Raw genomic sequence first — 25,395 nt, 5'->3', positions numbered from 1 at the left:
ATTGTTTGTTCTGGAGTCTTTAACTTGTCCTTAGCACTTACTCAAAGGTAATGTTTTCCCTCACTGACTAACTGTCTCAGCTTTTTGGCAGAGGATTCTTTGGCAGTGTTTTCGGTCCAGCCTTATGGGAAGCTTTGCTCTCTGCATGCTGTGCTCAATGCCACAGCTGCAGAAATGTGCTTTCTCCTGCTCACTCGTGGTGGTGGTGCATTTTCCTCATATGCCACAGAGGAGCTGGTTTCTGTCTGTAGTGGAGGGGTTAGGCTGTCCCGCATGGTCTGAGCGGTGCTGCTGATAGCCCTTCATATTGGTCATTAAAACATGAACTCATGTAATTTAACTTCTGTTTTAACACTGAAAAAGGACTTTTCGTCTTATACATCTGTGACAGATTTTTCATTTTTAAAATATTTTTAATTATAGTTCAAGGGTCCATTACATTTCATGTTATTTTTTGAATGATAAGATCTGGATTAAGCTGTAATTCTTTGATGTGGGTAGCTGGCGTCACACTGTGTTCTCTGTCCACTGGTCCTTTGACTTTTGTTTCCAAGGAGTGTTTCTTCGAAGGAAGACATTGTGATCGCAGCATGAGCACCCAGATTCCCCCACAAAGCAGTGAACCCCCAGAGCAGCCCCTCCTCCCCCTGCCCCCCCAGCCTTCCATGAATAGGCCCGTTCAGGGGCGAGACCAGAGCCCAGTGTCCCCGTGAAAGGGCCTCTGATTCTTCCTCTTTGGTCCTGCGCCGTGAGCTACGTCAGCGGGCTTGCACTGCTCGTGAGTGACTGTGCTCTCCCCAGGACACAGAAGACAGTGAGCAGAGTAGTCCGCTCTGCGTTTCTGAATGTTGAAGTCTAAATGTGGCTCAGTTGACTGCTTTTCTCTTAAATGTTTAAGTATAAATTTTGATTATCAAAAATTGGGGAAAGACAGCAAGTTGATGTCTTTATTCTGTACAGTTTCTTTCACATGGTTAATTTAGGATGAGTTGTTTTGGTGGACAAATAACTCATCTTAGTGTAGTATTTGCTCAGGAAGTGCATGTAATGTGGTTTTCTGTTTAAGAAGGTACCAGCTCTCTAGCAAGTGGGGTGGGGAAGCTGAGGGGAGGATTTCACTTTCTTATGTCCCGTCCTCTGGTAGCTGAGAGGGCAGTGCAGTGTTAGGCCTGCTGCTCACTAGCTCTCTGCTTCTGGATAACCCTTAACCTCTCGACACTTGAGTCTTTTCCTCTGTAGACGAACAGGCTTTGGCGGGGACTGGGCACTGCGTGTAGAGCGCCTTGCTCCGTGCGGGGACTCCGTGCTGGCTGTGCTGCCTGCCTGCCCTGCGCCCGGGCTCTAGAGGCCTGCACCCTCCATCCCGTGCCTTCTGCCTGCCCCTGCGAGGAGCCTTTGCTCGGGATTACTCGTGGGAAGAGGCTCCTGTGTTAGTCAGCTGTTTGTCCTCCATCTTTATCTCAGTGTTTAGGACTTGCAAACTGATGGGGGCTAAATTTGCCAATAGAGGTTATCAGGAGACATTTTATAGTTGGTTTATAATTTTTCTGCTGTCTTTAAATAAAGTATGGCTATTTAAAGGTTGTGGTACATGGGTGGACCTCTAATTCTGATTATGTGTAGGATTGTCTGAGACTGTAGTCCATATTCTCAGTGAAGGTCTGTGGTTCCCAGAAATGGATGTAGGTTTGCTAGGTGCGATGAGTAAGCTTCGTGTTTTAGTTGAACTATACTTTACATATGCCAAAATATGTAGATTTTAAGGGTATAGCTCAGTGGGCTTTGACAACGAAGTATGTCTGTAACAGCTACCCACGCCCGGGCAGAACATGTCCACTGCCCAGGTATGCATCTCACGCCGCTTTGCCCACTGTTATCCCCTTGATTTCTGCCGCCAGATTAGCGCCACCTGTTCTTGGATTTACTGTAAGTGGAATGTGCAGGGTGTCCTTTCCATGGTGGCTGCTTTTGCATGACAGTGCAGAGAGATTAATCCGTTGTCCATGCTGATGTGGTTATCGGTGGTTCCTTCTTACCTGCATGGACAGGCATGGCCTGCCTGATGGTGGAGCCCTCACCTGGGTGTAGCTGCCGCAGGTGTGCTTGGCTGTGTGGCCTTGGTAGTGATTCAGTGCGTGGAGTGAGCTGTTGTCGGGCAGAGGGGAGTGACGATACCGAGCATGCACACACCAGTTACGCAGAAGCAGCGGTGGGAAGAGCGCGATGCACTTTCCAAAGCTTATGAACATCTGAACACCAAGTAATACTGACTCGTCACTTATTGTAGGTGCTACAGAATATTTTGGAAACAGAAAATGAATATTCTAAAGAACTTCAGGCTGTGCTTTCAACCTACCTACGGCCATTGCAGACCAGTGAAAAGTAAGTAAGATGAGAAATGGTGCCGACTACAGAGTAGTCACCTCGGGCTCTTCCCACGCCGTTTCAGAGACGCCAAGGTGAGACCCTGGTCCACAGCTCAGGGTCCCAGTCTGCCGTAGACATAAGCAACTGGTCTGTTAGGCGTGGGCTTCAACAGGGCATTGGGGTGCGGGAGGAGAGGAAGCTGCCCCCCTCCTTTCACTGTGATTTTCTTGGCTCTAGGTTAAGTTCGGCGAACACTTCATATTTAATGGGAAATCTAGAAGAAATATGTTCTTTCCAGCAAATGCTTGTACAGTCTTTAGAAGAATGTACCAAGTAAGTAAGATGCTAAAAATTTACGCAATTCAGATGGGTATAACTGGTATTTAAAGTATCAACTTTGATGTAATTTTAGAACTTACATTTCTAAAGATGGAAACTAGGTTATTTCGAAACTTTTGGGTATATCAACTTGTAAAGTGTGTTTTAGACTACCCAGTTTTATAGTAGGGATCTTTGAGGGGGATCTGCTGACTATTCAGAGAAGGAGAATGGCTTCACATGAGTGGTGCTTCATAAGGTGTTGGGGGCAGGGGAGGAAGGGGATGCCACGTGAAAAAGCCTGGAGGTGCCGATGGCTTGGCTCGCTGGGCGCCCTGGCTCACGTTCCCTCGGGGGCCATGGTCCTGGCCAGCAGGAAGCTCAGGAACTGTAAGACATGACATTTATGACGTGATGTGTTACCCATTTGGTTTTGCTTTTCCCAGAATTTGGGGGAGAGGGGTGTATGCTCTGGGTGATAGGCCAGCAGCTTTATTTTTTTCTGTGGGACTAGTTTATGTTCTTAACATCAGACATTAAATAATATTTATTAGGTGCCTGCTCAGTATTGGATGACTTAAAGTCCCAGTGCGTGTAGAGTCTTTAGGTGAGCCCCACAGGTGATAACCTGATGTTTTACTTGTGGACTTGACAAAGGAAAGTCACATATTATTTTTAAATTATCTTCATTTTGATAAAGACATATTTTCTCTTGGAGTCTGGGTGGTCTCTGGTTTCCCTTCCAGCTTTAAACGTGTGTCTTTCTCAGTCTTGGATGTGGTGGGTTGGCCTGTCCTCTGTGCGGCCAGGTAGCAGTTTGCTGTGCAGAAAGTAGGTTTGGCCCGTAATGTTAGCTCCCAGGTTTTAAGGCATTTCACAGTGGGAGGCGGGGCAAAGCTGAAGGCCAGAGTAAATACTGGCTTTTAAACAAATTCACGTTATTTGTCTGTTCACAGCACGTTTGGCTTGCATAAAGCACGTTCCTCACATGACCAGGACGAGAAGAGTACTGTGAGAATGACTGCTTCCCTTCTGGTGAATGAATGACAGTCATTTGCCCACAGTTTGGGGTCTTTGTCCTCTGGGCTGCAGATAACAGTGGGCTCAGTAAATATTTATGTAGTACCTTTTGCAGCCCCTCTGGGCCCCCTGCCAGCCCTGTGAAATGGGGCAGATGCCACCTCACTGCAGGCGCTCAGGCTAGGAGCTGGTGTCCAGAGAGGGAGAGCCACAGCTTACCGTCCCGCGCCTCAGGCACCCACCCTGTGTCACCCCTGCATTTGGTGTGACTTAGATGTGATCTTGGCCAGCTCCCTCAAGGTTCCAGTGTGTGGTGTCAGGTGTTGAATTTCCCAAGGTGGGATGGCATGTTTGAGACTTCAGCTTTCCTTATCAACCATACCTTCACTTTTTTGTCATGAATGTTCTGAAAGGTTTGAGAGATTTGGACAGAAACATTCAGGTTTGACACCCTTTCATTCCTAGGCTCCCCCCGACTTCCCAGCAGCTGGGTTGATCCTATATACCTTGGGGTTTTCTCTTGGGATTTGGCTGTCCAACATAACACAGCCTTGGCCAGTGTGGGCCCCAGAGCGGAGAGAACCGGAGACAGGCCGTGTGTCCTTCCTTCTCCGGATGCCAGTCTTCCTCTAGAACCATCCTGCATTTGATATCTCCTGCTGTCTTCACATAGTTGGTTTCTTATTTTGTCCAAAGTTTTTTTGTTGTCTGTAGGAGAGTCAATTTGATAGGAGTAACTTCGGTATAAGCAGAAACGGGACCTTCTGGATTGTGTAGGCCCCAGCCGGGGGGCTCTCCCTCCGTCTTGGAGTCAGATTTGCCTGCCAAGTCATGACCATTCGTTGTCTGCTTTTGCCGGCTTCCAGAGCGGGTTCCAATAGTCTGTTCTGTGTGTGCTGCGAACTGGTGCCAGGGCAGGTTTGGGAAGGAGCAGGGCCCGTGGGTGTGCTCAGCCTTCCCTGAGGGGAAGGGGTCTCTTGGGCTTCTGCACGTGCCTGTCTTGATGCTGCCTCAGTACAAAACCCTGCCATCCAAGTAACACATGCTCCAAGCCTCCTTGTTTGACGCGGAATTTTAAGCCCTCATGCCGCCTCTTTCCCACTGCCCAGAGCCGGGCCTGTGGGCCTGCAGCTCTGCCCAGGTCCTGGCATCTGGGTGCAGGGAGAGGGTGCGCTGAGTTCACTGCCTCGTGGCTGAGTGGCTCTCAGGGCAGGGATTCCTCCCTGCCGTTCTCGTGGCAGGGGCACTTAGGTTCTGGGGCTGTCTTGTGTTCATAGACGGGCTGCACGTGGAGGTTTTTCTGACTCAGATTTGTGTTCATTACTTAGCAGTGTTCCTTGCGTCTGTAAAACTTCAGGCTTTCCCTTTGCCGCTTGTCCCCAGGTCGCCTGAGGCTCAGCAGCGGGTTGGAGGCTGCTTCTTGAACCTGATGCCGCAAATGAGAACCTTGTACCTTGCGTATTGTGCCAATCACCCGTCTGCGGTGAACGTTCTCACGGAGCACAGGTACGTGCAGGTAGCCGCTGGGTGACCGAAGGAGGTGGCAACTTGGGGCGCCCTCCAGTCGGAGGTCCCGGTCAGAGGTCCCGGTCAGAGGTCACGTGAGACTCACTGTTCTGTTGGCTTGATTACTCAACAGTGATTTTCTTAGTTACCCTCAGAGTTGGTGCGGGGGAGGTACTGGTAAGGAGCCTTTGAAATGCTGATTCGCACTTTTTTAATGGAAAAGGATGCATTTGAAGTCTCCCTTGAGCCTAGAGCCCCACCTATAGTGGGTGGAAGGAGCTAGTAAGTGTGCTGGAAGGTGGCTGCAGTTAAAGTTGGGCAACTGGAATCCTATTTCTCTCAGTTCGTAAACTGGAAGTACATGAGACTGAATTAGATTTGCTGTAAAAGAAAATGACCCATTTAAAATTAGGAGTGGGTTTTATAGCCAAACATAATATTCAGCTGAAACAAAATGGGAAACAGCACGTACACGTTTCCTGCTGTTCGATGGGACAGGGCCTGAGGCCTGGAGGGCAGCTGAGGAGTGGGTGGGTCGGAACCGGGGGTGGGGGGGTGGGGGGGTGGGGGTGGTGGCTGGCGCTCTGCTAGGAGCCTCGCACGGGCTCTGTTTCTTCTCCGAGAGGCACGCATTCTTCTTAATAAGCTTTTAAAAAATTGTTCATGGTTTGTTTAGAAAACCGTCCAAAACTTTAAAAACCATAAATGAAAATTTGTTTCAGGAGCATCAAGACAAATTTCACTGTGCTTTTGATTCAAATGTTTCACTTCAACTTTTTGTTTCACTGACTTTTCCCTCCCCTTTACCTGTTTAACCACTAATTCCCCCCCTCCGCAGCCTGCCATGGCAACTTCGACTTACTCTAAACTAAGCATTTCAACCCAAAAGCTAGAAACTCTCGTAAGCTCGGCCGAGCCGTTCAGCAGCCGTGTGAGTGGCTGGGGGTGCGGCAGTGGAGGGAGGGCCTGGCCCAGTCAGCTGCCGGCCTTGGGTTTCACTTCTGGTTTCTGCTCCCTTCTCTGAAAGTGCACGTGTGCAGGGCTGCTGTGAGCGTGTGGTGAGACCCGCCAGTGGGGTGAGGACTGCCCCAGTGCAGGTGCCCGTGGACACCGATTGCTTTGTTGCCCTGTCATCTGTGCCCCCTGCCCTGACCCTGGGAGTTCCCTGGGTTCAGCGTGGTCGCCTACTGCAGGGATGCCGGCTCTGGAACCCTCACGTGGCTTAAAGCATCTCCAGTCCTGAAATAAAGCCACTGTCTGACGCCACGAGGAGAGGAAGGGCAGTTTGGTTGTTCTCCATGGAAACAACAGGCCCCAAGCCCTGCCCTCCCGTGGGGTGCCCTCCTCGGCTCTCTGGGAGGGCGGGCTCCGGGAGCACAGCTCTCCCTAAGACAGGGTGTGTGCTCTGTCACTCACTCCTGGGAGTCACAGACTAAATGCAGTTCCCACAGAAGTGACATGCAGGGATTAAATTTGTGTCTCTGGAAGTTCTTCAGGAGTTACCGGTGCAGCCATGGGGGAGGCTGTCAGCAAATAGGACGGTGGCATGTAAGCCTGTCCTGGTTGCTCTCCCACCCTCTCATGTTTTGAGGGGGGTGTCTGTCCTCTAGGATTGGGTTGGAAGTATGGGAAGAGAGTGGGGTGGACAATTTGAGGGACTGATTTGCTTTCCAGTGGAAGTGTGTATCTGTCCTGACGATGCCATTTAAACGAGTTCAGACTCACCTTATTGTTAAGACTTTGAAGGGAAATGGTGTATGTGCTGTTTATCCTCTCTTCTGTACTGTTAATGACTGTTTGTGTCATAGTTGAACCGTAGTTATAGCATTTCTCCAAAATAACAGGGAGACGATACTGCTGTGTTTCTGAGTGGGACCTTCTGGGCCGCCTCCACGTGGTGTGTCTCCGTGCTGGGAGGTGGGCGTCCTGAGGTCACACTCTGGTTGTGCCAGCTGAGACGAGGCCCTCCAGTTGGCAGGTGCCCATCGGGGCAGGGTGCGCTGCCTTTGTGCCCTCCTGAGGTCCCTGAGCAGCTCGAGTTCCCGCTCTGTCAATTCAGACCCCTCTTCCGAAGCTTCAGTGGAGGGACTGAGGCAGGTCGCAGTCAGCGGATAGCCTTTGCCAGCACGCGCCACTTTGTATTCTGGGATCTTAACTTGTAACTTCTTTCCCACTTCCCTATGTTGAAATTTTAAAGCTGCCATGCTTACAGTAGACTAATCTGTTTTCATACTTGGATTTACTTTGAAAGGATTGATTTGAGTGTAATATTTTGAAGTTTGAAACTCTTATTTGCAATCTTAAAATCCTTTCATTGCTAGTTTAAATTCTGTGTACGAGTCTTTTGAATGCAGCCACGCCCACAGTTCTGTAGGCTCATAACCGAAGCATGCCTTTTGCATTATCTTACAATAACAGACATCATGAGTTCATGGCTGTACCTATTTTGAATGAATTACGGATTTCTTAATTTAGTCTATAAAGTGAGTTTTGTTTTTTCCAGCTAGTTAACTATCCCCTTTTGCTTGGCTACGTGGTAATTCTGTGTTCCTCTTGCAGCCCACAGTGTCATTTTAGTAAATGCAGGGGACATACACTGTACAGAGATGGCTAGCATCATCAGAAATTAAGCTCAAAGAGTCATTGTTTTGTCAAAATAGCTGTAACCAGCTGTTCTGTTTTATTATGGTACTAAATTTTAAAAAGCTGAAAAATGAGACAATGGTCTGTTTCTTTAACTGTGTATAAGAAACTGTTTCTGGCATTACAAGACTGTCATGTGAATGTTAAAAGAAGTTACTTTGCCTGCAAAAATTTCCCATACGCAGACCTGATCATCTACATTTGCCCTCTTACAGCACTAAATTATGTTTTCTACCTTTATCTTGCATCTACCTACCACTTCAGCATTTTATTAAAATAATAATAATAATAATAAGGGAGAAATGTGGGATTCACATATAAATCAAGTATAAAAATCAAACGAATAATCATAATTGACCTGATTGTTTATAGTTCATAATGCGTGATCAAAACCGGAAGTTTCTGTGATGACTGCCCTTGTACTGTTCACCATGTAAGAACTTATTCACTATGTAAGAATTCGTTCACCATGTAAGAACTTGTTCGTTATGCTTCAGAAGATTGGAGACTGTTGAGAATTAGGCTTGGGGTGGATTAATGATTGTGCATTGAGTCCCCTATACAGAATTTTATTGTTGTTAACAACCATTTGATCAATAAATATGAGAGATACCCTCTCACAAAAAAAATTTCCCATACGTTTTTAGTCACAGGGCTTTTTTGGTCATTAAGTGAGTTCCTTAGTTTTGTCAATTTTTCTCTGCCATAATGACAATTATAAAATTCCAAATATAATCCTCTAATATCAGAAATAACCTAAATAGACTTTTCCATCATTTTTCTCATGATAGAAAAGGCCCTGTATGAGATTACATTTAAAGGAGTTGAAATATACTTTCAATGCCATAAAGTCTCATTTTTATGGGACCGGGCTTGATCAGTTGTTCAACACTTAGGGAAATGCTGGTAAAAATTGCTCAAGTCCATCATTTCTTGGATGGTGGCAGGAGCCTTCACTGGGTGTCCTCACCTGTAGGAGTGAATGATGTGTGTCGGAAAGCCCCAGGGGTGGTCATGGGACCAGGAACAGAAGCCTCTGCTGTGCCGGCGAGCAGAGAGCTCTGGGGCAGTGGAGTGACCCCGGCCCTCCCACCTCCTTCCCGACGTGTCTTCCGGTCTGCAGCTCTCGCTGCTGCCTGGGTGGAGCGGCTCTGGTAGTGGGTGAGAGTTGGTTTTGGAGCCACTTCAGTCACTCACCTGTCTCTTAGTAGGAAGAAACTGGTGCCAGGGATGGGAAAAGGCAAAGGATGCTAAAATGTGTAACTGTGCAGGGCACTCTAGGACATGCTCACGGCTTTTGCGTCATAACCACCTCTGGGTAAACAGGAGACTAACCCACAGCGAGGTCCTGAAACATCACATTGCACTCCGGTTCCAGTCACCCCAGCCCTGTGGCCTCCCTGGGAAACCGCGCTTATTTGCACAGACTCACATACGCCGATACTGAGTTGTGTGTGCCCGTGAAACGGTGTGCAGGCTGCTCACACTCACCCCTAGAAGTAGTCTGATGGCTTCTGTGGATAACATGTCTTAAGTTGCAGCACCATGATGGGCTGTCTTACAGGAGTGAATGCATTATGAAGCTTCTTACAGAAATGAGAAAATGTTAGTTTTTATAACTAGCATTATGTGAATGTTTCCTTTTTTTATAATTAGCTTTGATTTTGATGTCTCCTAAATGTATGTATATATATTTTAAAAGGTTGATTAAAAAAATATGTCTACAGGTAGGTACGTAGAGAGCAGGTACTATCAATCACATTATCACTGTGTTTTATGCAGCCTAGGAATGCAGTCTGACTTTAAATGCAGCTAGCCTGACCTCACCGGGTCACCCGAATTTCGATAGAGGGGTGGTTTCCTCTAGGGATCTTCCATGTTTAAGAAATGGAAGGCTAGTTTCCTGATGATTCGTTAGTTTTCAACTTAATATTTGAAACCTTGTATTTCTAAGTTGGTTTAATTAAGGAAACTGCTTTCTCCTTTAGATGCCCTTGCAGAATCTAAGTGAGATCGGCTGGAGGTGGGTTGGAGGTGGGCACTGACACCACCTCTTATAACACCCCTATGTAGCCATTTTAGGTGAAAGTATAGCAAACTGTCACATTCACCACTTTTGAACTGGCCGTTTTAAATGGTTTAGCCCAAATATCGTATAGGTTTTCACCAGGAGCCCTCAGTGTGTCTGGTGTTCCCAAGAGCGTTGGCCAGGGGGGCCGGGTGTAGCTGGGGAGCCGGGAGGAGCGGGGGAGGGGAGCAGTGCCTGGGTCCCTGGGGTCAGGTTCAGGTGGCCTGCACCAGAGGCTGATGTGCTCAGGTGTTCCACAGGCTTTTCATACTTATTTTGACTTCATTTATAGTGTCCTTCCCAGTAGGTGACATGGGGACCTGAGCTGCTGCCGTCTCTCCTCCCAGCCTGCCTGCCCCCAGCTCCCCACGTCTCAAACGGCACATGCAGCCATTGAGGGAAGCACACTCCATGCCTAGGCTGGACCCTAATAAACACTGCCTGCCCTGCAGTGGGGGAGGTGCGAAATTTCACTCCCTGACATGGGTCATAAAGGGTCGGTGATGGCTTGGTGCCCACAGCTGTGCCCCTGGCCTTCCCAGGGTCATTCCAGACCGTTGAATTGGAGCTCTCGGTAAACCCTGGTTCTGCCGCTCGATGGCAGAGAGCTCTGGGGGGTGTCGCTGGCCACAGACGTTAGATGAACAGCAGCAGGGAAGATGGCGAAAGATGAGTAAAATACGCGGAAGTTGTTTTTACGCTTTTTAATTTTCTGAACTACATTCAGTTTCCTCACCTACAAATGTGGGTAGCTTACTTGTGTATCAGGAAGATTAAGTGATGGGATGCTGTGAAATGCCTTGAGGTCTGAAAGCCTAGATGTACATTGATCATGTGCTGCACGGGGCGCTCAGAAGACCAGGAAGCCTTGCCGGTTGCTCTCCCAGCCCGTGTTCAGGGGTGCATGGGGGTCCCCGTGAGCCTCTAGAGGGTCGGTGCCCTGACTCAGTTCGCCATAGTTTCAAAGCGTCTTACTCCTTAATTTCTTGCCACCATGAGGTTCCCAGATAATTGAAATCTGTTCAGGCTCTCGGAGTGTACGCTCGCGTTTGGACACTTCTGTAGGGAGGGGCTTGCTGAAATGGCTGTTCACAAGTGCGATGGCAGGGGAGACCGTGTGTATTCTCTCTTAGCGCGATTGTTTTTGTTCATGGTGAGAGCAAAACATGAACCTGCTGGGGGTTCTCCCTTTGGTGTTTTGAAATAACCAGCACATGTTCAGCTATGGGAGCAGTAGCCTTCGAAATATTTAAGACACCCTGCTGTGTTTCATAGTCCCCGTGATGGCTGCTGGGGGTGAGAGCATGTCCTCCTCCCTGAACTCTAACAGTGGCATCTTCTTCTTTTACTGTGCCGCTGCTTGATCAGTGAGGAGTTGGGAGAGTTCATGGAGACGAAAGGGGCCCACAGCCCTGGGATTCTCGTGCTGACCACCGGCCTCAGCAGACCGTTCATGCGCCTGGATAGATACCCGACGCTTCTCAAGGAGCTCGAGAGGCACATGGAGGTACTGCTTTTCTGTGGCGTCACTTGGAATCCGTCAGCCACTGTCACAGAGGTTATCATTAAGGACTTAACTTAGAAACCAGAACCAATAAAAAGTGTTCACCAAGGGTTTTTAAATCAGTGGATTTTCAGAATGATTTTAAGTGTTTTCTCCTAACCCAGCTCTAGAAAAAGCATCTGCCCCTTCATCTCCTCTCTCACCCACTGCTGCTGATAGAAAATTCCCAGAAACTAGAACATGTTAACCTGATTTTTAAATAGCATTCAGGTGTCATATCAGAAACATTTAGCTACAGATGTTAAACACATCAGCTTGTAGAGTAATAATGGCATAACAATCACTAAATTAATGTATGTTTATCTCATTTTGAATGACAGGCTGCAGGCCTGCAGAAATTTGGGTTCAAAGTTATTGTCTTGGCTGTTGTCTTCTTTGAAGGGCAGCCGTCCGGGCTCCCTTGTGGAGGCTCATGCCTGCTGCTCTGGGGCCAGAGCTGCAGAGGCTGCGGGCAAGCAGGGCAGCAGGTGTTAGCAGGCTGACTCTTGCTGTTGGCTTTTGCTGTCCCGCATTATTGTTTCTCTGACGTCCACTGCTTCCATGGTTCCCTTAAAAAATAAGAAATGGCACTTTTATGCTGAGAAAAGTAGGACATATTATGGGTTGCATTGGAAAAGTTTCAACTAGCCTACAGATTGTGGCTAAGAAAAAACTCATGATCATGTTTCTTTCATCCCAAGGATTATCATCCAGATAGACAAGACATTCAGAAATCCATGGCCGCCTTCAAAACCCTCTCTGTAAGTGATTAAGCATCATAATTGTGTGTGTTCTTCTCAGACATTATTATGGCAAATGGATGTAGAAAAGTTGTTTATCACCTAAAAATGTTAAGATGATTAAAAAAATTGTGAAGTATAATTTGGGTTTATGCTAAAATAAAAATATATAGTAGCTATCCATAGCTGGTAAATTCTCATGTTTTATTGAACTGTGGATATCAGAAAAGCGAACCAGTTTAAGTTTTCAAAAGGCACCATATAATTGATGTTGCAGATACTTAAATGTGGTGTAGGACATGTTTGTAAGCCCCACACACAGTGTCTTTAGTGGCAGTGTGAATCGAACACTGGTGGTTCGATTTTATCTGCTTTCTGTCTTGCTGTGTTTCTGAAATCTGTGCCCCTACTTAGAGCACAAGTATACAGTCAGAAAATACTTTCCTTTTCCAGTCTCCATGTCTTCTTCTGAAAGTGGCAAGATCTGTTATATTTTTTCTAGAATAGTGTTTCTTACACTGTTGTGAGTTTTGTCTTTGTTGACTTGATTCCATATTTGTGCATTAAGCAAATTGTTCAGTAGATTATCTGTTTTAAGAAGTGAAATGCAAAGCAGTATGGTCCAGACTTGGAGATTCTGGGTGTGTCTGTGTCTCTGAACAGCGCTTCTCTGTCTCAGGCCCAGTGTCAGGAAGTACGGAAGAGGAAAGAGCTGGAACTGCAGATTCTGACGGAAGCCATCCGCAGCTGGGAGGGAGATGACATCAAGACCTTGGGCAGCGTCGTTTACATGTCCCAGGTCATGATCCAGTGTGCAGGAAGTGAGGTACTGCAGTGCGAGCGTGCGCCACCTGCAGGGTGTGTGGGGATGGTTGGGAGAGATATACGGGGAGCCCCCCGCCACAGGCCGCTGGACTGATTGTGTTCTTACTCCAGTGTCAGACTATTTCCCTGAAACCATTAAACTGCTTTGGATAAAAATTAAGAGCTGCGCATAATGTGTATTAAATATAATTCACTTCTAATATGCTTTTTTAAATTCTTTAGTGACAGTCAAGATTGTGAATACGTTAGAGTGTTATGTCTTTATGATCGTGTAATACAAGATTTTAAAGGAATGTCAAATGATGACAACATTGACTGGGGCTTCTATCTTATATCATGATTTGTCATCTACCTCTCGTCATTGCCGATGTAAAGGTGGCTTCTGGAATGTGAGTGAGGCTTAGCTGAGTGGTGCCCACCTGACCAGGTTCGATCCAGCCAGGATCAGTTATTGATCAGTTTGTATCAGCAGAAAGATGGTGTCCAGACAGGACTTCACAGCAGAACTTTTCCTAGTTAGGAGCCCAGTGTGGAAATGCCGGCCCCAGGGTATTTGTTCCTGCCCGGCCAGAACGTCGTGCTCATGCTGTCATTTGACGAGGAACTCTGTTTTCCAGGGTTTAGGTGGTGACACTTTTCTGTTGTGTATGCTAACTAACATTTGCTTATGGGGTTCACAGTTTTCTTAGGGCTTGGTCTCTGTGAGAGACGAAAGCAGATCCTTGTGACACCCTGCTCAGTGTGTGTTCCACTATTCACATGAGTCATCTGGCCACCGGGTCACTAAGCAAGTACCTCCTTATGGTTTTTATTCTATCTTTGCAAAACATTAACATGATGAAAATATGCCAGTGACTCATTTTCAAACATGAAACTCTTAGGATGGTAGGAAAACTGAAACTTACAGTCACGTTGTGTGTTCCTTCCTGACTGTGACATGTTTAAATGAAACCCCCCTTTGGGGTACCATATCAAACCATGATCAAAAAGCCTCACAACTTCTGAGAAAGGGTTTTTAATAATGTACTCTTCAACTATTTAAAAATCTGTGGGGAAAAAAAAAAATCTGTGGAAACATTTCCCAGAGCGCCTTCTTTGTGATAATAGATCTACAGGATTTTAGTAGGTGTGCCTCACAATGTGGCTCAGCGTTGTGATCGTGACTGAGCTGATGGTAATCAGCTGTAAAAGTTTATGCATGGCGGGGCCTCTCAGAGCCCATACTCGGACCGTCCACACATATGATGGGCATCTTTAAGAGGGGAGTACAATAAGCAGTTCTCACGACTTCTTTAAAATCCAGAACCTCTCAAGTCACTCTGCGTGCGCTGGTCCAGGAGCCTGCCGGGGACACGGCGCCCTTGCGTCTCGTCACCCTGGGTGGTGGCAGCCGAGCAGGGGCTGGCCGCGCTTCTCTCTCTCTGTTTCCTTTGAGGTTCCTGGGGGATTTTTGTCCTTTAGTTGTGGTCTCTCTAGGTGGTCACTTCACCTTATTGAAGTAAATGATTTCTTAATACATAAATAATGCATTTAAATCTTTAGTCAAACTGGACAAAGTATGGGGTATCGGATGGCAACAGCACTGACTTGACCAGTCAGGGTTTGGGGGCGGCCAGGGCTGAATCATAGACCAAAACTGATTTTAGCATTTCATCCTCCCCCCCTTCAGCTTGAAGGGTCTACCTCTGCCCCCTCCCCACCTCACCCACCAAACTTGTAAGTTCTTTTTCTCTATTTACTTTCAACTGCAAAAATAAATTTTAGGCTAATTACAAAGAGTTAATGGCATAGGTGAACTCCTTAACCAAATCTTTTAAAAATATGTTACATGGTCATCTTGTGAATCTTAAGAATTTATCATATTTTTGTTTCCATTTAATTTAGCTAATAAAATTGGGTAGAAATACTGAAATAAGCATAGCATAATTTTTGATAAGGACTAATGTAAATATTCTTACGTCTATAGGTATGTTGTTTTATTAAAATTTGGATTTGTTTGTTGTTTTACATTAGGAAAAGAATGAAAGATACCTTCTACTCTTCCCAAATATTTTGCTAATGTTGTCTGCCAGTCCAAGGATGAGTGGTTTTATCTATCAGGTAAAACATCTTGAATTTACATTTTATTGTTCATTGTGGATCTGAGAATGATTTCCAATCTTGAAGTTGTATGTTAAATAGTACATTGTATTTATGTATACGTTGTGTGCAGTGTTGCATGCTGGAAGGTGCACACACAGCTCCCGGCTGTTTCCGTCCTCGCATTACTGCTAAGCAGAACGGGGAGGAAGCAGGTGAACTGCAGAACAGCCGTGGAAGGGCACGGGCTGGTGGCCGCTGCCCCACCGCCGCCCTGCCACGGCCTCAAGTCCTGCCTTGCTGCTGCCGCTCCTCATGCACCGTATGGCCGTGATGGGCACTGGCTTGGTGGGGAGGGCAGGTGGCGCTCCAAGGGACGATGAGTAGTGGCGAATGCCATGTCTCCTTTTCAGGTTTAACCATTGCACTGATTTGGAGAAGATAGGAGCTGATTTAAGAAGAAAATGCAAGGGAGGTCTTTCTGCTTCTCTTCACTAAGTTAAATGTGCCACAAAGTGGCTTACATGTCTTCCTGTGTCCAAAGGTGCATCTGGCAAGGTTTCACTGCTTTTTCTCTGAAGTTGTGGAGTGAATGTGTTTTGCACCAATTTTCTTAAGCCCTTGCCTATCACCAGGTACTGCTTCAGCAGAGGCACCACTTCTCTCAGTTAGCACTGCCCCAGACATGAGCGTTGTGACCAATGCGAACACCATTGAGTCCCAGGTCAGGCTTCTGCTGCTCGTGTGCCTGCGACCCAGTGAGTCGTGATCAGTTAATGCAGAAGGAGCGCTTTAGATCCGATACAGCAAATATGTATGAACAGACCCAGGAAAATGCTCTTAGTTTGTAAGCCTGCTTCTGAGCATCTGTGGCTGAGGTAGCACCTGCTTGGGTTCCCCTGGGTGGCAGCTTCCACTTCGAGTGACCCTGATATGCATGAAGCCGGGCCCTTCCTGTCTTCACTGTGGGGCAGGTGCAGGCCCTGGGTCAAGGCTGGGGCACATGCCGCGGTTGCCTGGATGTTGGCATTGATGTGCCACGGGGACCCTGCGCCCTCAGTAGGGCCCTGTCTTCCTGCTCTGTGCAGATGCTTGGGAGGTGGCTCTGAGTGCTGTGGCCCATGGCACATAGAGCATCAGTACCCATTTCTGGCTTTGGAGGATGTTAAGCATTAAATCCCATGCCAGCCATGCTGGTGCCAGGTTAGATGCAGTCATGTGTTTGCTGTCGGTGCACTTCTGTGCATTACGGAGCCGGGCAGGGAGTGTGTCTTATGCAGTGATTTTCCAGTCACCTGACCACAACAGTGCCAAGCGCTGTCACTCCCCACCCTTCTGACCATAGGGAAAGGCTTTCTCAGCCTGAGCACTGTTGGCCTCATGCCCTGGACCATGCCTTGTCTGGGAGGGGGCAGGAGATGGTCCCGTGAGCTGTGGAGGGTTCGCCAGCACCTTTGGTCTCTGCCTGCTAGGTGCCAGGAGCGCCCAGCGTCCCTGGGGGAGAGCGCCCCTTCCCTTGCTGGGAACTGTGTGTGGCGGCGCTGAGTCCTCCACCGGCCGCGTGGCCCCAGATGTCGGTGGGCGTCTTCCTAGAGCTGCTGCCGTGTGCGTTGTGGGTGCCGCCTTGCTCTCAGCTCTGTGCTGACGGCGAGGCCCATTCTCAGCCTGTTTCTGCCTACTGCCTCTCCGTGGCTCTTCCTGTGCCAGTTGTGCCTGTCCTCCGCTTGCAGAGCGGACGGACTGGGGTCTGCGGCGCTCGGCCCAGCTGGTGGCTCGTTGGCTGGTGGGTGGCTGAGTTGGCCTGCTGATCACTTCCCCTTGCTCCCGTTTCCCCCTGGCTTTGCTTTCATGTGCGGACCTTCCTCTGCATCTCTTTGAAGCAAATCAGTGCTTCCTTTTCGTAAATTCATCTAAAATAGCTACTGGCTGGGGTTTTTTCTGTTTTTTCTAATAATGTGTAATGCTTTTGTGTCCTGGTGTGTACATTGAGAGGAACTCATTAGGTGAAATCTATTCTTGTTCTGGTTTGCTGCTCTCTGTTCTGGCTGCATTTATTATAATAATGTGATTTCTTATTTGAGATAGAAGTTTTGTATTACACGTGCATCTGGTACAAAGAGCTTTTTTGGCTTACAAATACAGTTCCTCTGCCATTTCTAAAGTAATTTAGTATTTGTAACAGTACTCTCTTTAGTAGAAAAGTACTAATTCTTTTTTTTGTGTGTGGGGTGGTCTTTTTTAGGGAAAGCTACCGACAACAGGAATGACAATTACAAAGCTTGATGACAGTGAAAATCATAGAAATGCGTTTGAAATATCAGGTGATAGGCGTTAACTTTGTGGCTGCTGTCATATGAGGAGAGGCAGCTCACTGTTTGTGTGCGGGCTGTTCGGGGGCGGCGGCAGTGTGACTGTCCCAGAGGGCTGCTGCAGTGTGACTGTCCAGAGGGCGGCTGCGGTGTGACTGTCCAGAGGGCGGCTGTGGTGTGACTGTCCCAGAGGACTGCTGCGGTGTGACTGTCCGGAGGGCGGCTGCAGTGTGACTGTTTCAGAGGGTGGCTGCGGTGTGACTGTCCAGAGGGTGGCTGCGGTGTGACTGTCTATAGAGGGTGGCTGCGGTGTGACTGTCCTAGAGGGTGGTTGCAATGTGACTGTCCTAGAGGGCGGCTGCGGTGTGACCGTCCAGAGGGTGGCTGCGGTGTGACTGTCCTAGAGGGTGGCTGCGGTGTGACTGTCCGGAGGGTGGCTACAGTGTGACCATCTAGAGGGTGGCTGCAGTATGACCGTCCTAGAGGGTGGCTGCGATGTGGCTGCGGTGTGACTGTCCTAGAGGGTGGCTGCGGTGTGACTGTCCGGAGGGTGGCTGCAGTGTGACTGTCCTAGAGGGCGACTGCGGTGTGACTGTCCTAGAGGGCGGCTGCGGTCTGACTGTCGTAGAGGGCGGCTGCAGTGTGAGTGTCCTAGAGGGCGGCTGCAGTGTGACTGTCCTAGAGGGCGGCTGCGGTATGACGTCCTAGAGGGCGGCTGCGGTGTGACCATCTAGAGGGTGGCTGCAGTGTGACTGTCCTAGAGGGCCGCTGCGATGTGACTGTTTCAGAGGGCGGCTGCGGTGTGACCGTCCTAGAGGGTGGCTGCGGTGTGACTGTCCGGAGGGTGGCTGCGGTGTGACCATCTAGAGGGTGGCTGCAGTGTGACTGTCCTAGAGGGCAGCTGCAGTGTGACTGTCCTAGAGGGCGGCTGGGGTGTGACTGTCGTAGAGGGTGGCTGTAGTGTGAGTGTCCTAGAGGGCGGCTGCAGTGTGACTGTCCTAGAGGGCAGCTGCGGTGTGACCATCTAGAGGGTGGCTGTGGTGTGACTGTCCTAGAGGGTGGCTGCGGTGTGACGTCCTAGAGGGCGGCTGCGGTGTGACTGTCCTAGAGGGCAGCTGCGGTGTGACTGTCCGGAGGGCGGCTGCGGTGTGACTGTGTGGAGGGCGGCTGCGGTGTGACTGTCCTAGAGGGTGGCTGTGGTGTGACTGTCCAGAGGGTGTGGCTGTGGTGTGACCATCCGGAGGGTGGCTGTGGTGTGACTGTCCAGAGGGTGTGGCTGTGGTGTGACCATCCGGAGGGTGGCTGTGGTGTGACTGTCCAGAGGGTGTGGCTGTGGTGTGACCATCCGGAGGGCGGCTGCGGTGTGATTGTCCAGAGGGTGGCTGGTGAAGTGCTGCGTTGTGCTCTTGGTGTTTGTGTGTGTTTGTGTTTTCTGCCTGTTTTCCCATTTCTGCCTGTTTCTCTTCTAGGGAGCATGATTGAGCGCATATTAGTGTCGTGCAGCAACCAGCAGGACCTCCATGAATGGGTGGACCATCTGCAGAAGCAAACAAAGGTCACGTCTGTGGGCAACCCCACTGTGAAGCCCCACTCAGTGCCATCTCACACGGTAAGGGCCTTGCACTTCTGCCCGCGCTGCAGGCTCAGCCTTTGGGTGAATCGCCAGCAGGTCATCTGGCGCTCTGAGGCGTGATCGATATCTGGGCCGAGAGTGCAGCTACCTGCCTGTGCCCCTGTGCGACCGCCTCACGGGACGCACTGCTGAGAGGCCCCAAGCTGCACCTGCTCGCGTGGTTCGGCGGCTTTCAGCAAGGAGTCTGCCTGCTGAGAGTGGGTCCCCGAGAGCTGCTGTGGTGTCCCAGAGGGTTTTTATGGGAGTTTTAACTATGCTTGTATGTTTCATCAGAAAACAAAACGAAAATACTGTGATGAAATGGACCAGATTCATATTGAAGGCTTTAAAATGCAATTTTTACTCACTGTTTTGATTTTAAGAGACCCATTTACCTTCTACTTAGAAAAACTCACCAGCTCTTTGACTTTTTAGATACTTAAACATTTCCAAGTAGATCATCAAAATGTCAGTGTTTAAAACTTCTCTTTACTGGTGTTTTGTGCTGAAGGTGTAGCTGTTGATGTATTTTAACATTTGTCATCTTTATCAAACCCAGTTGGTAGGTTTTTCTCTTGTCCTAATTATGGTCTCTATTAGCATGTTTTCTACTTCGTAGTTTCTATCTGTGTATAAAGAAAACGGGAAATGCTGTTTCAGTCAGACTGATACTCTGATAGAAAACTTTATAAAATTTCATATCAAGTAAACCTTTGCTCTGTATCTGGACCCTGGTCTCTCGGGCTCCTTTTCCTGTCACCCAGAGGCAAGGGGGGCCTCCCTGTGCGGGGAGTTAAGTCCCCACTGTGTGGAGAGGCACTGCTCCTCCCGTACAGCTTTTGAAATGAGCGTCCTCAGGGAGTTTTCCTTGGGGTATGTCCTGTCTCTGGGATCTGGCATTTCGAGCCTGAAGAATATTCTGAGCCAGCACAGAGTATACCTCTTTTCAAGTAAGGAGAAAAACAATTACTGCTACTATGACATCCTGCTAAAAGGGATGTTTTACATAGTTTTCTCCTTTTGTGAATTTAGTTTGAGAAAATTATTGTAGTGGTTGTGTAGCAGGTTGTAAGACCCATGTGCACACGGGACAGGCACGTGGGTGCAGCAGAAAGTACATTACTTCCGCCCTGGAGCCTTGTGGCCTCAGCCAGCGCCAGGCCTTCCCGTTCAGCACGCATCCAGCCCTGAGCAGCGTTTCCCTGGTGGGCTGCCGCTGTGTTTTGGCTACTAGGCGGTCGTTCACTAATTTTGAATATTACTTACTTTATTTAACGTTCTCTTTTGTCAGTGGGAGGGAATATTCTTGGGTTTTCCTGAATTATACAACCCATGAATACTGTCCTCCTGACATACCTAGATTTCTATAACTTTTGTTTTGATTAAAGCTGACTTTTTCTGAAGATAATTTGTTTGGTCCTAGGGTTAGGCAAAATTTTTCTGTAAAGCAAATATTTTGGCTTTACAGGCAATGTATGGTCTCTGTTGCAGCTGTACTTTGTACCGTGAAAGCAGCCATCAACAGGAATGGGCCTTGTGTCCTGGGAAAACTGTTATTTCAAACAGAAACAGGAATCAGGCCCTTGCTTTGCCCACCCCTCAATTACCAGGCAGTGAATAATTATGTGTAACTAGGGAGAATTGCCCTCTCCTAATCAGGGGGTGCCTGTTCTTTTATAAAATTCTGACATCTACTCCAAATGTAATGCCCTTCTGCATATGTTACTCTATGGCAAATAAAGGCGGTGGTAGATGTCAGGTCTCCGAGCTGGGCTGTGGCCAGAGCAGCCAGAGGGGGTGCTTGTGTTCAGCCCAGAGCTGGGGCCTGGGAGTCGGGGATTGAAGAGAGGTGGTAACACCCTGCTGGGTATCTCACGGGGTGCGTTTACCAGTTGGCGGGATTGGTGGCCTTGGACCAGGTGCCTCAGACACTGACTGTTCCATCTTGCTCTGTCCTGGGCAGCTGCCCTCCCACCCGATGATGCCAAGCAGCAAGCACGCGGACAGCAAGCCCGTGCCGCTGGCGCCCGCCTACCATACGCTGCCACACCCCTCCCATCACGGCGCCCTGCACACCACCATCAGCTGGGGGCCCCTGGAGCCTCCGAAGACACCCAAGCCGTGGAGCCTGAGCTGCCTGCGGCCCGCCCCACCCCTGCGGCCCTCAGCGGCTCTCTGCTACAAGGAGGTAAGGTCCGGCGTGCTGGGTTCTGGCTGTGTGCCAGTGAGTCCAGAGACAGGGAGAAGCCCTCATTTCTAGCCCTGACAGAAAGTACACATTAGTTCTTCAGGGCTGGGAAGGGTCTGCATTCGTTCTCATCTTCCCTTCTGCTGCTGTGGGGCCGGGGAGGCCCGCAAAGACCCCCGTGGGGCGCTCATGCAGCCTCAGACCCTCTGCCCCTTACAGAGGGGCTTCAGCTCACCATGACCCTGCCTGGCTCCTGCCACTTGGGGGCCAAGGAGAGAGAAGGTTTCCTGTAGGCGCCCCTGAGCTGCTCGCTTAGCCTATGTGGCCGAGGGTCTCGTGAGCCTGGGGTAGTGCCCTTGGCTGGGGCCGTTCCCTTGCAGCCTTGCTAGCAGCCCTAAATATTTTAACACATAGAAGAGTACTACATGTGTCATAATTAGTCCTTTACGTTTTTTGTTCTTACCGAATTTTGTTTTCTTATGACATACCTTGCTGGTAGTTACATGCCGAAGCTAGAAATGTCTTTACCATGGGCAGTCACTGGAAGAATGTGCGTGTCTTTGCCCCTGTTTTGCACAGGCGTGCACTGGTGGATTTGATTCCTGGGCAGGAAAGCTGGGCTCAGAGTGCTCCGTGTTCGAGCAGAGCAAGGGGAGGGGGCAGTGAGCATGGGCTTTCAGTTCGGGAGGTCTGCCTGCAGGTTCTTGGCTGGACCCCGTGTTGGAGAACAGGTCTCACACTCTGTAACTACCGTCCAGTATTACGTGGAGTGCCTGAAGCATGTAGTGAAAGGTGGTCTTCCCTAGCATGGCGCAGGTGCGTGCTGCCAAGAGTCAGGACGGGGCGTGGGTGTGGGCCGTCACCCTTGCACTGCTGCATCTGTGCTGTTGGGGCCTGGGGTGCCCGCTGTGAATCTGGGAAGCTGTAGAACACGAGCTGGATGTCCTTGGGAATGGATTGCAACTGAATTTCTGAGAGCTATTTAAATTTTGATTTTTGTCAAAAAGATCCTGGAGACATACCTTTAAAAACCAAGTGATGCTCCTTCTGTGCTTTCCGTCTCATCATCCCATAGCACGTCACCTTCTGAACACTAGTTTCTCATTGTCAGATTCACGAATGGCTTCTGGGATTGAAATGATGCAGAAATTAGCCCTTTTTTATTTCAATTTTTAATATATGCATGATAATTGAAACCTCACTTCCCCCACTGGACTTTGTCCTGTCGTTTTCCACCTTCATCTCTGCACAGGGTTTAGAAGCTCTGTTCGAGAAGTGATAGGTGTCACATCGTGGGCGTGGCCCTGGATCAGCGTGAACATGCCAGAGAGAGCGCTGTGTCTTCTCTGTGCATCTGTGCTGAAGGCCAGTAGGCTGATTTTATTTCCATTTTTTCTCCCTAATGCTTTAAATATTTATCTCAGGGAATTGTTCTTTACTTGCCTTTCCTTTAAAAATACCCTTAGCTTCCTCATCTCTGGCTGCCTACAGCCGATGGGTCTGCTGCAGAATCAGCATGTGGGTCAGTGCACGTGTCGGCCAGCGGTCTGTCCTCCCGCCTCAGACCCTGCCTGCCGCTGGCGCATGTTGTCACAGATCAACGTAACAGGAGGGCTTTTGTCAGAGCCAGTGCTGTTGATATTACAGGAAAGTGAGAGAAGCCAGGAGCTGCCGCCCCGCATGGCTGTGTGACTTGGAGTTTCACCCTGTCATCGCTGCCACACTGGTTCTCCAGGGAATCACTGCCTTTGGGTGTGTCAGCATGTCCCCCTGTTTCTTTCCCTAGGATCTTAGTAAGAGTCCCAAGACAATGAAAAAGTTGCTACCTAAGCGCAAACCTGAGCGGAAGCCTTCAGAGGAGGAGTTTGCACTGAGGAAAAGTGAGTGTGCATTGGGGTACGGTCGGTCAGTCTCGCAGTTTCGTGGGGCGAGGAGGCGGCGGGCAGCTCTCAGAAGCTGAGCCAGGGTCTGAGCCTGGTGTCACTTGTAAAGGGGATAGTTTGAGCAGCAGTGACCCACTCTTTGCTGGTGGCACAAGCTGGAGAAGCGCCCAGTGCCAGCAGTGACGCTCACGGCAGCCTCCCCGAACAGAACCGATTGCCATCTCGGGGCCTCTGTCAGCCCCTCTGAGAATCTGGGCAGGGGTGCAGGTTTGCCTTGGGACCACCTGTCCCCGCCGTGCCTGTGGTTCCCCCGTGTCAGGATGGCACCCCTGTGCAGGCACATTGCTGTGGACCCCATCTCCCAGGTGGCCTGTGCACTTGTAGGGTCTCCACTGCTCGAGTCTAAACCCCAGAGGCAGTACTGAACTGAGTGCTGGGTTTCCCAGCTTCACACAGTGCCTGTCGTAGGAGGCACTCAGGTAAAAGCGTGCAGATAAGCAGAGCAATTTCCAGAAGGAAGGGATTGGAGAGGTTTGGTGCGCACGTGCCACCTGCCTCCTTGGTGACCAGCCGTCTAGTGGTGTGACAGGCAGGAGGGGCTTCATGCACACAGACAGCTATGGGGCTCTCAGGGTTGTGGGAGAGCCTCTTGGGGGTTGTGGGGCAGTGCAGCCTGTAGGAGCCTCCAAGGAGTTATAGGATGTCTTAGTGGGCTCTGCCTCCCTGCCCCTCCGTCCCTGCTCAGCCTGCCCGCCTCTGTGCCTCCTCATCCTCAAGCTTCCTGAGACCTGCCACACGTTCACAGCTCTCCCTCATCTTTGAGAGCTTTGGTCCTCTTTTCTGCTGTAGCCACTTGGGACCCTTCAGAAATTCATTTCCAAAAGAAGGCTCACAGGAGAGACGTTTTTAGTCAGGGTGTGAGTTAGGCCGACCTCCCCACAGGGAAGGAAGGGGGCAGCTTGGAGCTGCGGCCCACCTGTCCCCGGAGCCTGGCCAGCCTGCACGTGGGCCTGCCGGCCACTCGGCACCATGGGGCCTCCTTGTCCTTGGCAGGGGGTGGAGACAATCTGGGAGGAGTCGGTGCAGCAGTGAGCTTAGAGCTGCTCCCTGAACACGGACTCTGACCACTGTGTCCCCTGGCATGTGCTGTAGTGGGCACTGCATGGTTTGCTATGCAGATGGTCATTTCCTCAGACCATGAGCACGTGGGGCCATGTGGCGTTCCCAGGACATCTTGTGAAATGGAATGAGCAGGGTCAGACCTGGGATGGGTACCTGCTCTGTACTGACCAGCTGTGAGTGGGGTGTCGTGTGGTCCCTACATCTGACAAGCATTGCGCCCCTCCTGTCTGAAGGCTGAGCACAGGGCAACAGCTCAGGTTCTGTTCCCTTGTCAGGTAGCCATCGTGTTGTGCCAGGGACACGGCAGGGAGCAGACGCGGACCCTGTCCTGGTGGAGCCATGCTCTACTGGATGCAGGCGAGAGATCAGGCAGCGCGGCCGGGCGCCTGGGGAGAGCACTGTTTGGATCAGCAGCTTGATGGGATGGGGGAGCCAGTGGAGCGGATGTTTGAGGCAGGCTCCCCAGGCACTGGCCTCAGGGCCCCCAAGGCCGGAGCCCCAGAGCTCCCAGGGAGGGGGTGAGGGGAGGTAATGGGAGATGGTTCCCACAGGTGCCTGAGTGACATTCACAGTCCAGATGGGAACTGAGGACTGGGTGGGACTTGGAGTTTAATAGGACTGCTTGTTGCTGTGTTCCAGATATGTAAGGACAGAGGTCAGATGGGCAGAGGTGGGGACAGGGAGGCCTGGTGGGAGGCTGTGCAGTGCTCCAGGTAAGGGTGATGTGATGGTGGCCTGGGCTAGGCGATTACAGCAGAGGGTAAACGTGAACAGGTCTCACATTTCTTTGAAGATGGAGTCTACAGCAGTAGTTCTCAACTGGGGTGACTTTGCCCCCCCACTGGGGACACTTAGTAATGTCCGGAGACATTTTTGGTTGTAACGACTGGCTTCTAGTGGGTAAAGGCCAGCAGAGAATGGTGTGACCCCAGGTGTCAGTGGGGCCGAGGCTGAGACACACGGGCCTACGAGGCCGTTGGCCTGGGCACCTGCAGGATGCACCGGAGGGGCCGCAGTGAGGCAGAGGCTAGGACTCTGCAGCCCTGCGCTGTGTCTGGGTGGGAGTGACAGTTCCGGAACCATTCTCCATGCTTACATGGTTTCTCAAGTCTGAATGGACAAGTCTGAGTCTGTCTGTTCCCGGGGTGAGTTGCTGGCAGAGGAAGCTTTGA

General features: G+C 49.8%; 1 protein-coding gene across 11 annotated transcripts in view; it reads left to right on the top strand.

Moving 5' to 3' along the window:
* Nucleotides 1-25,395, top strand: part of ARHGEF7 (Rho guanine nucleotide exchange factor 7) — a 126,647-nt gene that overhangs the window by 86,241 nt on the left and 15,011 nt on the right. For all 11 annotated transcript variants that reach the window (XR_012120961.1, XM_037024783.2, XM_037024781.2 and 8 more), the window contains 11 exons: nt 2,288-2,382; nt 2,605-2,700; nt 5,089-5,211; nt 11,291-11,429; nt 12,167-12,226; nt 12,885-13,031; nt 15,044-15,130; nt 17,352-17,430; nt 18,888-19,027; nt 20,994-21,218; nt 23,005-23,098. Coding sequence is in view for 10 of the 11 variants with exons in the window: in XM_037024783.2 (XP_036880678.1) it covers nt 2,288-2,382; nt 2,605-2,700; nt 5,089-5,211; nt 11,291-11,429; nt 12,167-12,226; nt 12,885-13,031; nt 15,044-15,130; nt 17,352-17,430; nt 18,888-19,027; nt 20,994-21,218; nt 23,005-23,098 (1,285 nt within the window). In the remaining variant the exon portion in view is untranslated. The remainder of the gene's footprint in view (nt 1-2,287; nt 2,383-2,604; nt 2,701-5,088; nt 5,212-11,290; nt 11,430-12,166; nt 12,227-12,884; nt 13,032-15,043; nt 15,131-17,351; nt 17,431-18,887; nt 19,028-20,993; nt 21,219-23,004; nt 23,099-25,395) is intronic.

The sequence above is a fragment of the Manis javanica genome, chromosome 9 (assembly GCF_040802235.1).
Source record: "Manis javanica isolate MJ-LG chromosome 9, MJ_LKY, whole genome shotgun sequence".
In the NCBI taxonomy this organism is placed as follows: Eukaryota; Metazoa; Chordata; class Mammalia; order Pholidota; family Manidae; genus Manis; species Manis javanica.
This window is presented reverse-complemented; position numbering and strand designations above follow the sequence as displayed.